At 34.3% G+C, this 13,892-nt stretch overlaps 1 protein-coding gene across 1 annotated transcript; it reads left to right on the top strand.

Annotated features, from left to right (window-relative positions):
- Positions 1–3,292: 3,292 nt before the first annotated feature.
- On the top strand, positions 3,293–4,419 carry LOC132638322 (uncharacterized). The gene is made up of 2 exons (XM_060355252.1): positions 3,293–3,679; positions 4,225–4,419. Exons 1-2 carry the CDS (start codon positions 3,364–3,366, stop codon positions 4,311–4,313), a joined length of 405 nt encoding a protein of 134 aa, XP_060211235.1. The 5' UTR covers positions 3,293–3,363; the 3' UTR covers positions 4,314–4,419.
- Positions 4,420–13,892: the final 9,473 nt, after the last annotated feature.

The following is a 13,892-nucleotide window of genomic DNA, read 5'->3' on the forward strand; positions in this document are numbered from 1 at the left end:
GTTGAAAATGTGGGTTAAGTTAGGCAGGTTGGGTTATGACCTTTCATTTAGTCCATCTTGACCCAATTCATCTTAATCCAAACAAGCTTTGGGCAGGGTTGGACTTTGGCTCATCTATAGGTTCAGCCCATCTTGATCTGCCCAACTTTAGCTCAAATGACCCATTTGCCACCGCTACTACCTCCAACTCCTATCTTCTAAGGGCCTGTTTGAAAAGCCACCTGGTAATTGGAATTGGTGTAATTACTAGGGTAGTAATTACACAGCCTAGTAATTACACAGCAGTGTAATTACAATGACCTGTTTGTTTGTCATAATGTAATTACAGTGTAATTACAAGCGTGTTGTTTGGTTGCACAAGTGTAATTACACAGTTAATTTAATTTAAAAAATAAAATTTAATTAAAAATATTTAAAATGAATATTTAAAAATATTTGCCTTTATAAATGATATGAAATTAGTTATTTAATAAGACATTGCTTTTTGAAAATATATTAATTAATAATCATATATTTGTAACTAGTATTGTAAAAAATAATTGATATATATATATATATATATATTTCAAATTAATAATATTTAATTTTAATTAATTATAAAACTTAAAAGAAGACTTTTTTTGTGAGAACGTCATGGATTGGACGTTTGACAAAAAAAAATATTTATAAATATAATGGCATAACATTATTCAAACGTTTGGCACAAAAAATCCATCAAATGTAAGTGAAAAATAAACAACATGCACTGTGAAAGCAAATAACTTAAAATTGAAAATATAACCTAAATTCAAAATCCAAAAGAAAAAGTTTAACATAATACTTTTATGTCAAATTCACAGTAACTTAAGTAAATAATTCAAAAGAAAGGGAAAATATAAGTCTATAACCTCATTCACAACGAAATTCTACTTTAATAACGTCACTCGTTATATGTCAAGTTTTTTAATGACTTATTCTTTCCAATATTAAAAGATGTAGTTTCAAAAATTAAAATAATAACACGGTTATGCTAAATGAATAAAAAAAAATGAGCAATTACATGGAACTACAAGAAGTAAAGGTTGGGAATGAGAAGAAGGAAATGAAAAATAAATAATATAAAAAGAAAAATACATTTACAAAAATAAAAATAATTAAAAAGTAAAAATAAGAAAGAAATTAAAATAATAGAAATAAAAAATAAATTAAAAATCAAAAGAAATAAAAAAAAATAGAAATAAAAAAAAATTAAAAAAGAAACAAACAAACAAACTAAAAAGTAACCATGTAATTACAGGGTGTAACTACACTCAATTCTCAGCCCCCTCTTGAGAATTGGAGAGTGTAATTACACCCTCTCAATTACACCTAATTTCCACCTAACTGTGTAATTACCTGGTTAAACAAACAGATCAAACTGTGTAATTACACTCAATTCCAATTACCTGGGTGGCTTTCCAAACAGGCCCTAAGAGTCTTGACTATGGATGTTCATGTCTGCTCATAATTAACCTCTTTTTTAGATTAGATTTATTTTCTTTGTTTTTGACGAAGAGCCGGTGATTGGTTATTTCAAAGTGATGATTTTTCACATAAAATTCTTCAGCTTCCACGAACTTATTTTTCAAGTACAATCGTCCAAATTAATTAACATCATTGAATTCAACTTTGACACGCTTCTTCTTAATTTCAAATACTCTTCTTATAGAGGAAATTAGTTAAAAGGAGTCTTTACAAAATGAATAGAGATATATGATCATATGGGCTATTCTGAAATAACACGAAGACAATTTGTTAAATTTTGTAGAGGATCATCTTTTTATCGTGTATTATCCGAACGTCTACTTTGTATTTCATAAAAAAATGTATATTAACGCTATCAGGTGAAATCTTTTGAGTATTGCTTTTTTGGTCCCTAATGTGTGAGCCAAGATATGACAATATCGATGAAACTTAATCCATTTTAATAGTTTTTTTTTTCATATTTTTCAAGCTACCCAGTTACAATCTATAGTTTAATATGAATATCAATTTGTACTTGTCTTTTAAGTGTTCTGATAAATAAATCAAAATATTTTTCATATTAAACCAAAACCTAAATCTGCAAGCCACCTAAGAGAAACATAGAGACAAAAGATAGTGCTTCAAGTCAAAGAAATAAATGACAGTAAAAAGAACAGACAAATTTGGGTACTTAGAGCCCGTTTGGATTGGCTTACAGCTTAAAGCTGTTTGCAGCTTATAAGCTGAAAAAAATAAGTTGGGGTAGTTCAACTTATTTTTTTTGGCTTATAAGCTGTTTTCAGCTTATAAGCTGCTTTAGATAAACTAAGTCAAATGGGTCCAATTATTTTTTTGAGCTTATTTTAAGCATAAAATGACTTTAAGCTGGCCAGCCAAACACTCAAAAAAGCTGAAAACAGCTTATAAGCCAACTTATAAGCCAATCCAAACGGGCTCTTAGTATGGACCAGCACGCAAAGTTGTGACTTTAGCCCGTTTCAAATTTCAGTGTCCTCATTGTTGTCAAGCTGCCAAATGTAGAAAATGGTAAAAGGACATAAATGCAACAAAAAATATAAACGAAGGGGCAAAAAAGTCATATGATTCTCCCATCCATTTTCTTTTCCATCCCAACTCCTTTTAAAAAAAAAAAAAAAAAATTGTATAAGATTTTTTTTTCTTCTGAATAACATGCATTCAATTACACACAGAAATTAAGAGTCGTTACAAGATGGGATTGATCGAAAAGATATCTTATACAGAAATTTTGTATAAGAGACAAGTCCTTTAAAAACGAAATTTCAGCATCCAAAACCTACTTTTAAAATATTACGAGTCTTGAACTCTTATGTTTAATATTATCAAGAATCTAATAGTATAAACTCCATGATAAATTAAGATTTCACTAAATATTTCCTATGTTCCATTTTAAATGACATTATTTTTTTAAAGTCGGTTTCGAAATGGAGCATACATCTTTACATTAAAAAATCTTTAATTTTAAATATCTTATTTTACTTTTAGTGGCATGGTCTTATAACCATATAGATGTGATGACACATTTAAAATCATAATTTGAGAATAATTTTAATATATACTAAAAAAAATTCCTTTTAAATTTTTGTTGGTATCGAGTCAAACACATCAATTTTATTCAAAAGGAAATGGAGGGAGTTTACACTCGGAAGTGAAACAAGACAAATGGTTCGATGTAAACTAGAAACTGAGTAATTTAACACTAGACACATGTTGCAAAATTTTGTTATATTTTGCGACACCCTAGGTACATATATAAACCTGTTACTAATAGGAAACTAATTACAATGAGATAACACCATATTAAGTGCAAAAAGTAGAATAGATCAAAAGGAAAAATTATCTATGGAGATGGGAAGTGGTAGAATTAATTGGATGGCTATGATAATTCTATGGCTTTTGATGCCACAATTACAAGAAGTGAAAATGGAAGACCAAGTTGTGACAACACCAAAGATTTATAGTTGCTGGGGAGGATGCTATAATAATTGTTTTCTTCTTAAAAAAACTGATGATTCTGCTGATACTTATCAGTGTTATTTCAACTGTTTGAACAAATGCACTGCTTCTTCTTCACCTACTTCTTCATCATCTCCTTTTGATTTTGAGAGTATTTGCAAAGGTGGTTGTTACTTGGAGATTTGCATCCCACTTAGCTTTGGTAAATCCTTTTATCTTTATGATCTCTTTTTTTAATTATTTTTTAGTTATGATGCGAAAGGAATTTGAGCGAGCAATCAAATATTTATAAATATTAATGAATTTCTTAATACATATAAATGAACAAAAGTTATAGAGTGCACATGAAGTGCTATGCTACAGCCTACATGTTAGATCCACCTATGAATTAACTAGAATTTGGGTGTGGGATGGAAATAAACTCTTCATTCTTCATGGGTTATTTTCCTGGTAGTCACTCATTTTTTTTTTATTGCAGCTACTACGTACTACTACATTGTTTTTTTCTAATGAGAAAGCCAATCAACTTTACTGAAGTATTTTGATAGTTACTGAACTATTTTTTTTCAATCAAAAAGCCACTCGATTTTGTCTAACACACACATAAAGTCATGGAGAAAAAAACAAAGGATGTTCTAGGGTACTTAGGAAACGAAAAATTGTTTACATTATCCTTTTTTTTTCTACTTTATTATTTATTCTGGTTTCCAACAAAAGATTATAATTATGAAATATTTGATTTGGCAGTTGGTGCAAATGTGGGAGATTGCTTGGGCAGCTGTACAAACCTCTGCAAGATTTTCAGCACCTTTACAAAGATGCAACTAGAAGACTAATCAATTTGCTTACTGTGTATTTAAAAACTTCAAAATTGCTTAGTGAAATGACCAGCTTACCCTTCATGTATTCACGAATTACCTGTTTGTTTCTTCTCTATTAATAATCTTTTTTTCTGGTTTAGAAACATCTAAAGAAATAGAGCTTTCAAACATCTACCAATAGGTTCTATTATTCTTATGATCATTTCCATAGTTCTTACATTCTTCATTAAATTTACGATTATATGCTAAACACTAGGGTCATAATAATTTCTTTTAGTAGTAATTAAACAATGTGGTGTGGGCGCCTTTTTCATAAGTGAGGTAGTATGTTTGCCACCTTTTACATAAGTGACAATTATTAACACTGAAAAAAAGTGATAATTATTAGCCAAAAAGATAGTAATTCGTTACGAATTCTTATAACAAGAACTTTTGTTAAGAGTGGTAAACTTGTTAGTTTGAACAGAAAGAGGGTTAATTAAGTCAACACTTAACCATTTGAGGAACCAAATAGGACCATTACATTTGGACAAACTAATTAAGACTTAGTTTGTGAGTTTTGGAAATCGTACATATCTAAGCAGTAAATGTAATAACTTGAAGCCTATCCATAAGCAATCCAAAAAGTTCAAATATACCCCTGAATAATTTAAAAAGGTCTAAATATTCTTAATGTTGCTTCCACCGTTAGTGCGAGGAAATATTTGGACCTTTTAAATAGTTCAATGGTACATTTGAGACAAAAGATAATGTTGGCAACTTCTATAAACCAATAGGTTACCGAATGACATATATGAGCCAAATCACAAACACTAGGAGCATTTTTTTCTCCCTTTCCATATATTTTTTTTCAATATATGTTTGCGCATAATTATAAGGAAAAGCTTAAACACTTGAATTAACTCGTAACGTTATCAAACAAGATTATACTATCATCTTTATGTTAGGATTTAAATCCCAAATCCGACCTTTGTAAGCAGGTTCCCAGGAAATATTGGAGGGTCACAGCTGGACCACTTAAATACCAACCTCCTTAGACAGAACCTACTTACGCCGTGATGTAAGCGAAGAATAAATAGCACACACAGATTTATAGTGGTTCACCCTCAATGTGAGAGCTACGTCCACGTTTCTGCTGCAGATCTTATTAAAGAAGAAATATTACAAGTGTTTACAACACTCAACCTCACAACCCCAATCCCAATTACACTCAAGAATTTTACCACAGAAAATTCTCTCAAAGACCTTCTCTTACTTAGGCCTTTCACTAAGAGTATTTCTCTTAGATTTTTTCTCTCTTGGGATGTGTATAGCAAATGATCTTAATGATGTCTTACAAATGAACCATAAGCTACCTATTTATAGGAATGAATTTCCTATGATGAGGTAAGCGCTTACATCACAACTATTATGAGGTAAGCGCTTACATCACGACTATGTGAACAAAAGAATTGACTTGTTTGGCCAATTCCACACCTAACAAATCTCCCACTTGAAGACTAATTTTAATTTGTCTTCACACTTTGATCGATGCAGCAGCTCTTTCCTATTTTCATACTTCGTGCAGGCCAACTGAAGTTGAGCATAGCTTCAGTTTGTCTATCGTCACTGCCTTTGTCAGCATGTCTGCTGAATTCTGACTCCCTGCGATCTTCTCAAGCACTAGCGCTCCATCTTCCAAAGCTGATCTAATGAAATGGTACCAGAGTTGTATGTGCTTCGTTCGAGCATGGTAAACCGGGTTCTTTGCCAAATGAATGGCGCTTTGGCTATCACAATATAGCACACTTCCCTCGTGGTCCTGATCCAATTCCCGCAGAAAAGATTGTGGCCACATCATTTCCTTTGTGGCCTCCGTCACAGCAACGTACTCAGCCTCACAACTAGAGAGAGCTACTATCTTTTGCAACTTGGAAACCCAAGAGATTGCAGTACCTCCGAAGGTGTAAACATACCCGGATGTGCTCTTTCTGCTATCAATATCACCACCGTTGTCAGCATCAACATACCCTTGCAATCCTGTTTTTGATTTTCGGAAATACAGAGCTGAACTCGAGCTGCCTTTCAGATATCTGAATATCCACTTCACAGCCTCCCAGTGTTGCTTTCCCGGATTGCTCATAAATCGGCTGACAACTCCCACTGCATGTGCAATGTCTGGCCTTGTACATATCATTGCATACATAAGACTACCGATTGCAGATGCATAAGGTATCTTGTCCATCTGCTTCTTCTCATCCTCGGTTGTCGGCGACTGATCCTTTGACAACCGAAAGTGTCCAGCCAAGGGAGTGCTGACTGGCTTGGCATCGTGCATGTTAAACCTTTTGATAACTTTCCTCACATATTCTTCTTGTGAGAGTTTGATGCCCTCCTTGCTTCGGTCGATTCTCATCCCAAGGATTTGCTTTGCAGCTCTCAAATCCTTCATTGCAAACTCTTTCGATAACCCTTTTTTCAACCGATCAATCTCCTGTAGGTTTGCTCCTACGATTAGCATGTCGTCGACATAGAGTAGCAGTATCATGTACGAGTCTTCAAATTTTTTGAAGTAACAGCAGTGATCTGCCTCGCCCCTTGAAAAATCAGCTTTCTTCATAAAGCTGTCAAACTTTAAATACCACTGTCTTGGAGCCTGTTTTAGTCCGTACAGACTCTTTTGAAGTTTGCACACCAGATTCACCTTTCCTTTGATTTTGAATCCCCCCGGCTGTCGCATGTAGATTTCCTCGTCTAGATCACCGTGAAGAAATGCAGTTTTCACGTCCATCTGTTGCAGATGTAGATTTTCCTTTGCTACCAGCCCAAGAACAGTTCTGATAGTCACCATCTTGACTACGGGAGAGAAGATCTCTGTATAGTCAATGCCTTATTTCTGTTGAAATCCCTTTGCAACCAGCCTTGCTTTATAACGCTTGCTTCCATTGGGTTCTTCCTTTATCCGATAAACCCATTTGTTTTGCAATGCCTTTTTATCCTTTGGCAACTCGGATAATTCCCATGTATGATTTGCCGATAGTGAATCCATTTCATCCTTCATTGCCAGCTCCCACTTAGTCGATTCATCGACTTGCATTGCTTCTTCATAACATTCCGGCTCCCCTCTATCAGTGAGTAGAATGTAGTTGAGGGATGGAGAGTACCTGTGAAGCGGCTTCCTGATCCTGGATGATCTACGCAGCTCTGTGATTGGCGTCTGTTCATTTGTTTCAGAATCAACACTTTCATCAGCACCTTCTCGGATTGTTTGTTCCTCTGCCTCGGTTGTACCTGGCTGCGGCTCAGGTGCCGGAAAGTCCCTCAAATCGACTATTTCCGATTCCTTGTCCTGACATTCTGAATTCTTTTGCAGCTTGTCTTTGTACAGTACCTCTTCGTTAAAGACAACATTCCTGCTTCGGATGATCTTCCGATTTTGTTCATCCCAAAATCGGTACCCAAGCTCGGTGTCACCATAGCCAATAAAGTAACACTTCTTTGATTTTGGATCAAGCTTGCTTCTAGCCGTATCATCATTATGAACATATGATAAGCAACCGAACACTTTCAGAAATGAAAGATTTACCTTCTTGCCACTCCAGACTTCTTCTGGAATTCTGAAATCCAAGGGAACTGACGGTCCTCGGTTAATTAAGAAGGCCGCGGTATTGACTGCATCTGCCCAAAATGTCTTGGGCAGTCCAGAGTGTATTCTCATACTCCGAGCACGCTCGTTCAACGTTCGGTTCATTCTTTCAGCTACTCCATTCTGTTGCGGCGTTCCAGGAATAATCTTCATCATCTTGATCCCATTATCGGCACAGTACCGTTTGAAATCACCATCAGTGTATTCTCCGCCGTTGTCGGACCTCAAACACTTCAACTTGAGGTTTGTTTCATTCTCGACCATGGCTTTCCATCTTTTGAATACACTAAACACATCGGATTTATTTTTCATAAAATAAACCCATACCTTCCTGGTTGAATCATCAATGAAGGTCACGTAGTAGTGTGATCCTCCAAGAGAGGGGACAGTGGTAGGTCCCCACACGTCTGTGTGCACCAATTCCAGCTTCTCGACCTTCAACTCCCTACCTGCATTTGAGAAGCTTACTCGCTTTTGTTTTCCGAGAATGCAGCTCTCACACGTATGAAGGTCCACCGTCTTCAGCTCCGGAATTAAACCATTTGTCACCAACAGCTTCATCCCCTTCTGGCTGATATGCCCCAGCCGACAATGCCACAAATCTGTCTTCTTTGTGTTGTCAACCACAGCAACAGTATCACGACAGCTAGTCGTCATGTAGAGAGTGCCAATCTTCTTTCCTCGGCCAACTACCATAGCACCTTTCGCCACCTTCCAAGACCCATTACCAAAGTTGAGATCATATCCCTCATCATCAAGCTGACCTACTGAAATCAGGTTTCGCATCAGCTTTGGAACATGTCTAACTTTTGTAATCTTCCACGAGGATCCATTTGACATCTTCAAATTAATGTCTCCCGTGCCAACAACGTCTAGCGGCTCTCCATCGGCTAAATAAACTTTGCCGAGATTCCCAGCCACGTAGTTTGTCATTATATCATGATGTGGGGTGGTATGAAAGGACGCTCCTGATTCAAGCACCCAAGAGTCTATCGGGCTGTCAACCGATAGCAACAACGCATCGCCAATGTCTTCCGTAGCAACGTTGATTCCAGCCCCCTTGTTGTCCTCCTTCTTTGGCGCCCTGCAGTTCTTCTTGAAGTGACCTGGTTTTCCACAGCTCCAACACTCAAATGTTCGTCCTGGTCTGGATTGACCCCTGCCATTCCTTGACTTCGATCTGCCCCTATTTCGGTTGTAGTTTCTGTCATAATTTCTGCTTCTGTTTCAACATTAAAAGCAGAACTCGTCGATGCCTCTCCAGAATCTGTCCTGCGCACTTCCTCAGCAAGGATACGATCTCTAACATCGTTGAACTTTAGTTTGTCACTGCCGACAGAATTACTAACCGCTGCTCTCATTGGCTCCCAGCTATTTGGTAGGGATGCCAACAAAATTAGAGCTTGCACTTCATCATCGAAGTCAATTTTTACCGATGACAATTGATTTACAATGGTATTGAATTCATTTACGTGTGCAGCAACATGAGCATTTTCCATCATCTTTAGATGAAATAGTTTTTTCATGAGAAATACCTTATTATTTGCCGAAGGTTTCTCATACATGTCAGACAATACCTGTTGCTCTGATACCAGTTGTTAGGATTTAAATCCCAAATCCGACCTTTGTAAGCAGGTTCCCAGGAAAGATTGGAGAGTCACAGCTGGACCACTTAAATACCAACCTCCTTAGACAGAACCTACTTACGTCGTGATGTAAGCGAAGAATAAATAGCACACACAGATTTATAACGGTTCACCCTCAATGTGAGAGCTACGTCCACGTTTCTGCTGCAGATCTTATTAAAGAAGAAATATTACAAGTGTTTACAACACTCAACCTCACAACCCCAATCCCAATTACACTCAAGAATTTTACCACAGAAAATTCTCTCAAAGACCTTCTCTTACTTAGGCCTTTCACTAAGAGTATTTCTCTTAGATTTTTTCTCTCTTGGGATGTGTATAGCAAATGATCTTAATGATGTCTTACAAATGAACCATAAGCTACCTATTTATAGGAATGAATTTCCTATGATGAGGTAAGCGCTTACATCACAACTATTATGAGGTAAGCGCTTACATCACGACTATGTGAACAAAAGAATTGACTTGTTTGGCCAATTCCACACCTAACACTTTAATCTAATACTTTGAAGGCCACTTCACTAAAATCTTTTTTCTTTTTTTCTGAGTTCTAATAGCAAAAGGTTCGACTATAGTTTTGGATTTTAATACAGCTTACTGTTTCGCCTATTCAAATGCCTTAATGCTAATATGAAATCTGATACACTATTTTTATGGTCAAACATATAAACGAAGTGGTACCCAAGTGTACTTAACTGTCTTTCTGCACACCTTTCAACCTTAATGAGCAGTAATTTGCCTCATTATTTGTTGTAACTTTTTTAGGTTTATGTTGTAACCTATTAATTCAGCTGGGTAACTTTAATTATAGATCCCACAATATTTGCATTTATTACTACCTGTTTTCTGCTCATCAACGACCAACCTCTTGAAATTTTTGTGAGACCAATGAATAAAGAGGACTTATTAATACACAAAAATGTTCCTATTCCACCTATCTGAGGATGCTAGCGCTTGATTCCAAAATAATATTATATTCAATCCATATTATCTGTATTTTAGAATTTTTTACATACCCTTTAGAAAAGACACTCCCTCCGTCCAGTTTTACTTGTCCTGTATATTAAAAATAGATCTTTACTTGTCCAGTTTGGAAAATCAAGAGATAATTATCATTTGATACCTATTTTACCCTTAGTATTAGTTATAATTTTTTTCCAGTCCTTAGTATTAGTTATATATTGAGTTGGAAACTAAAGGAATTGTCAGTGGTTGCACAAGTTTTAAAGTATGTTTGATTAATTTCACTATTAGATGACTTTGTAATAATTAGAGGTAATATAGTAAAATTGTCATTCTATCTATGGCTCCTTAAGGGGTGTGCCAAGTCAAACATAAATAAGTAAAAATGGACGGAGGAAGTAATTAATAGCTTTAATCAAAAGAGTATTTATTTAAATTACAATTTATCTCTTCTTAAACATTTCAATTGAAAAACACTCCACTAACAGAAACAATATATGTAGATCAATTCGGGGTGGAAAGTAGTAATAAATGATTTCTTGTTCTTTCGAAATGCCAAATATGTAATATTTGGAATCGTGAGGAAATAAAATACTTTCTTGGACTAAAAAGGTTGGTCAATTTGCTCCTATATGTCAAGAGCAATTGAATTTGAGAGAGAGGGAGAAGCCTCTAGCACGTAGACTTAGAAGCAATGGGTAGTTGGAAGGAATTAATGTGAGATGGAAACTAGGATATAATTGGCAAAATATACTCTCTCCGTTCACTTTTACTTGTCCAGTATTCTAAAAATAGATTTTTACTTTTACTTGTCACTTTTAACATATCAAGATAAGCCAATTTCTTTCTTCTTGTTTTACCCATAGTATTAATTATTTATTTTAAATCATTGTTCAAATCCAATTAAAAATATGCACCGATTAATATGGATATCATGGTAAATTATGCATTTCATTTATATTTCTTAAGGGGTGTGCACAGTACATAGCGGACAAGTAAAAGTGAATGGATGGAATATCACAAAGAGTTGTGGTGGGATGAATATGATTTTTTTTTCCATCTTAATTAGAAGTTTTAGATTTCGAGTCCTCAAAATAGAAAAGTTTTGGTAGAATACGATTCCCCCTTAACGGGTCTTATGCCGTATAAATCAAGATTAATCGGATCCACAAAACGGATAACAAACAACAAATGGAAAACGAAAAGTGCAAAATAATTGACTTGTAACCGGTCCACGTCGTTTCATGTTTCTAAAAAAGAACTAGATAAGCCAGGCCTGTGCTAAGCACGGGCCCAATATTTATCCCTAACAAATGGTACATGAATTTAGTCTATTTGGACAAACATAAGAATAGTTTTGACACGACTTATATACGGCAAATGCTTTTTTTAATAAGGTAAGATAAATTTCACTAATAGAGTGTCGAATACTAAAAAAAGAAATGTTTACAACATTCCTTGTTAGAAATACACTCCCAAAAAGTCGAGACAATAAGGGCCTGTTTGTAAATCCACCCATCTAATTGGAATTGGGTATAATTTGAGTGTAATTACACGGTAAGAATACTGAGTCATATTTTTTACGGAAAAGGTCCAAAAATACCCCTGAACTATTGAAAAAGGCTCATAAATACCCTCCTTCCACCTTTTGGTCTAAAAATACCCTTCCATCCACCTTTTAGGTCTAAAAATACCCTTAAGGTTTGTTTTTGGCTCAAATATACCCCTCAAACTAACAAGTTAAAATTAACTCTTTTAAAAAGCCAAATGGCAATTTGTAATTGGTCAATAATAAAATTCCGTAATTTAAAAAAAATCCAAATTTAAAAAAAAAAATTGCCAATAATAAATTTCCAGTAATTTAAAATTCCAGATTTAAAAACAAATTGCCAATAATAAAATTCCGTAATTTACATATTTTTTTTTTTTTAAATTGTGTGGAAACTTAAAAATTAAAAACTAAAAAATTTAAAAATATGAACGAAACTGTTTTTTTTTTTTTTGCATTTCGTGAATTAATCAACGAAATATGTTTTTTTTTTTTGCATTTCGTGAATAAAAAAACGAAATAGGAAATTATAATTTTTTTTTGCATTTCGTGTATTAAAAAACGAAATAGGATAAAAAAAAATTATTTTCGTTCATATAAAAACGAAATTGGAAAATTGGACAAAATATATTTTCCAATTTTGTTTTTATATGAACAAAATTAATTTTTTTATCCTATTTCATTTTTCAATACACGAAATGCAAAAAAAAATTATAATTTCCTATTTCGTTTTTTTATTCACGAAATGCAAAAAAAAAAAAAAAAATCGTTGATTAATTCACAAAATGCAAAAAAAAAATCAGTTTTGTTCATATTTTTTAATTTTTAAATTAAATAATATATGTGTCCAATCACAAAATGCCATTTGGCTTTTTAAAAGAGTTAACTTTAACTTTGTTAGTTTGAGGGGTATATTTGAGCCAAAAACAAACCTTAAGGGTATTTTTAGACCAAAAGGTGGAAGAAGGGTATTTATAAGCCTTTTTCAATAGTTCAGGGGTATTTTTGGACCTTTTCCGTATTTTTTATCATACTACACCAAAAGATTTTGTATGCATATGTTCTCTAAAGGCAATTCTTTTTATCCTCAAAGCATTTCTTATACCTCTCCAACCAAATAGTCCAAATGATAAAAACAGGAATGCTTAGAAATAGATCCCAAGTCTGCAATGCAAAAACACGACTTGCAGATTTCTTGTGAGTTTTCGTAGAAGAAAAAACATCTGTTACATAGATAGAAGCCTTTCTTCTGTAGCATATCTTGAGTTAAACAGGCTCTCACTGCTATAATCCAACCAAAACAAGCTACCTTTGTAGGTGCTCTCATTTTTCACCACATTTTTCATGGCCAAGTCAAATCCTACTGCCCAGCTAGTGCCCAGCTTAGAAGAGAGTATAACAGCTTGTAAATGAAAATTTTCCATCTTTATGGCAAATATTTTTGTACTTCTTTTGTCATCTTGGAGCAAACAATGTGCTGATAATATCTTATGATTCCTCATAACTTGTACTCACGAGATGCTTAAGACTGCATAATCTTCTCTTTAGTCGCAATCTGCATGTCGGCACAAAGAATAAAGCATATCCTGGATGAGTTTCTGCCACATCAGAAAGAATTGGTTCAGTTGTGACAAAGTTCTGTCACCTCTATTAAATCATGAGTCCGGAGCCTAAAGGGTATAAAAATACACGGTTTTTACCAAAAGGGAACGTTAAAAATTTATTATACCAAAATGGGTATATCGTGGGCTGATCCACGATATACCCCAATTTTTTTTTTAAAATTATCAAAAAACGAAAAAAAAATAGAA

Source organism: Lycium barbarum, chromosome 4, assembly GCF_019175385.1.
Source record: "Lycium barbarum isolate Lr01 chromosome 4, ASM1917538v2, whole genome shotgun sequence".
Taxonomy (NCBI): Eukaryota; Viridiplantae; Streptophyta; class Magnoliopsida; order Solanales; family Solanaceae; genus Lycium; species Lycium barbarum.

Bases quoted from the DNA above. Each gene is read 5' to 3' on its own strand.
- LOC132638322 (XM_060355252.1), top strand. From the start codon at position 3,364: ATGGAGATGGGAAGTGGTAGAATTAATTGGATGGCTATGATAATTCTA. The intron at 3,680-4,224 runs GTAAATCCTTTT...TTGATTTGGCAG, and splicing joins TTGCATCCCACTTAGCTTTG to TTGGTGCAAATGTGGGAGAT.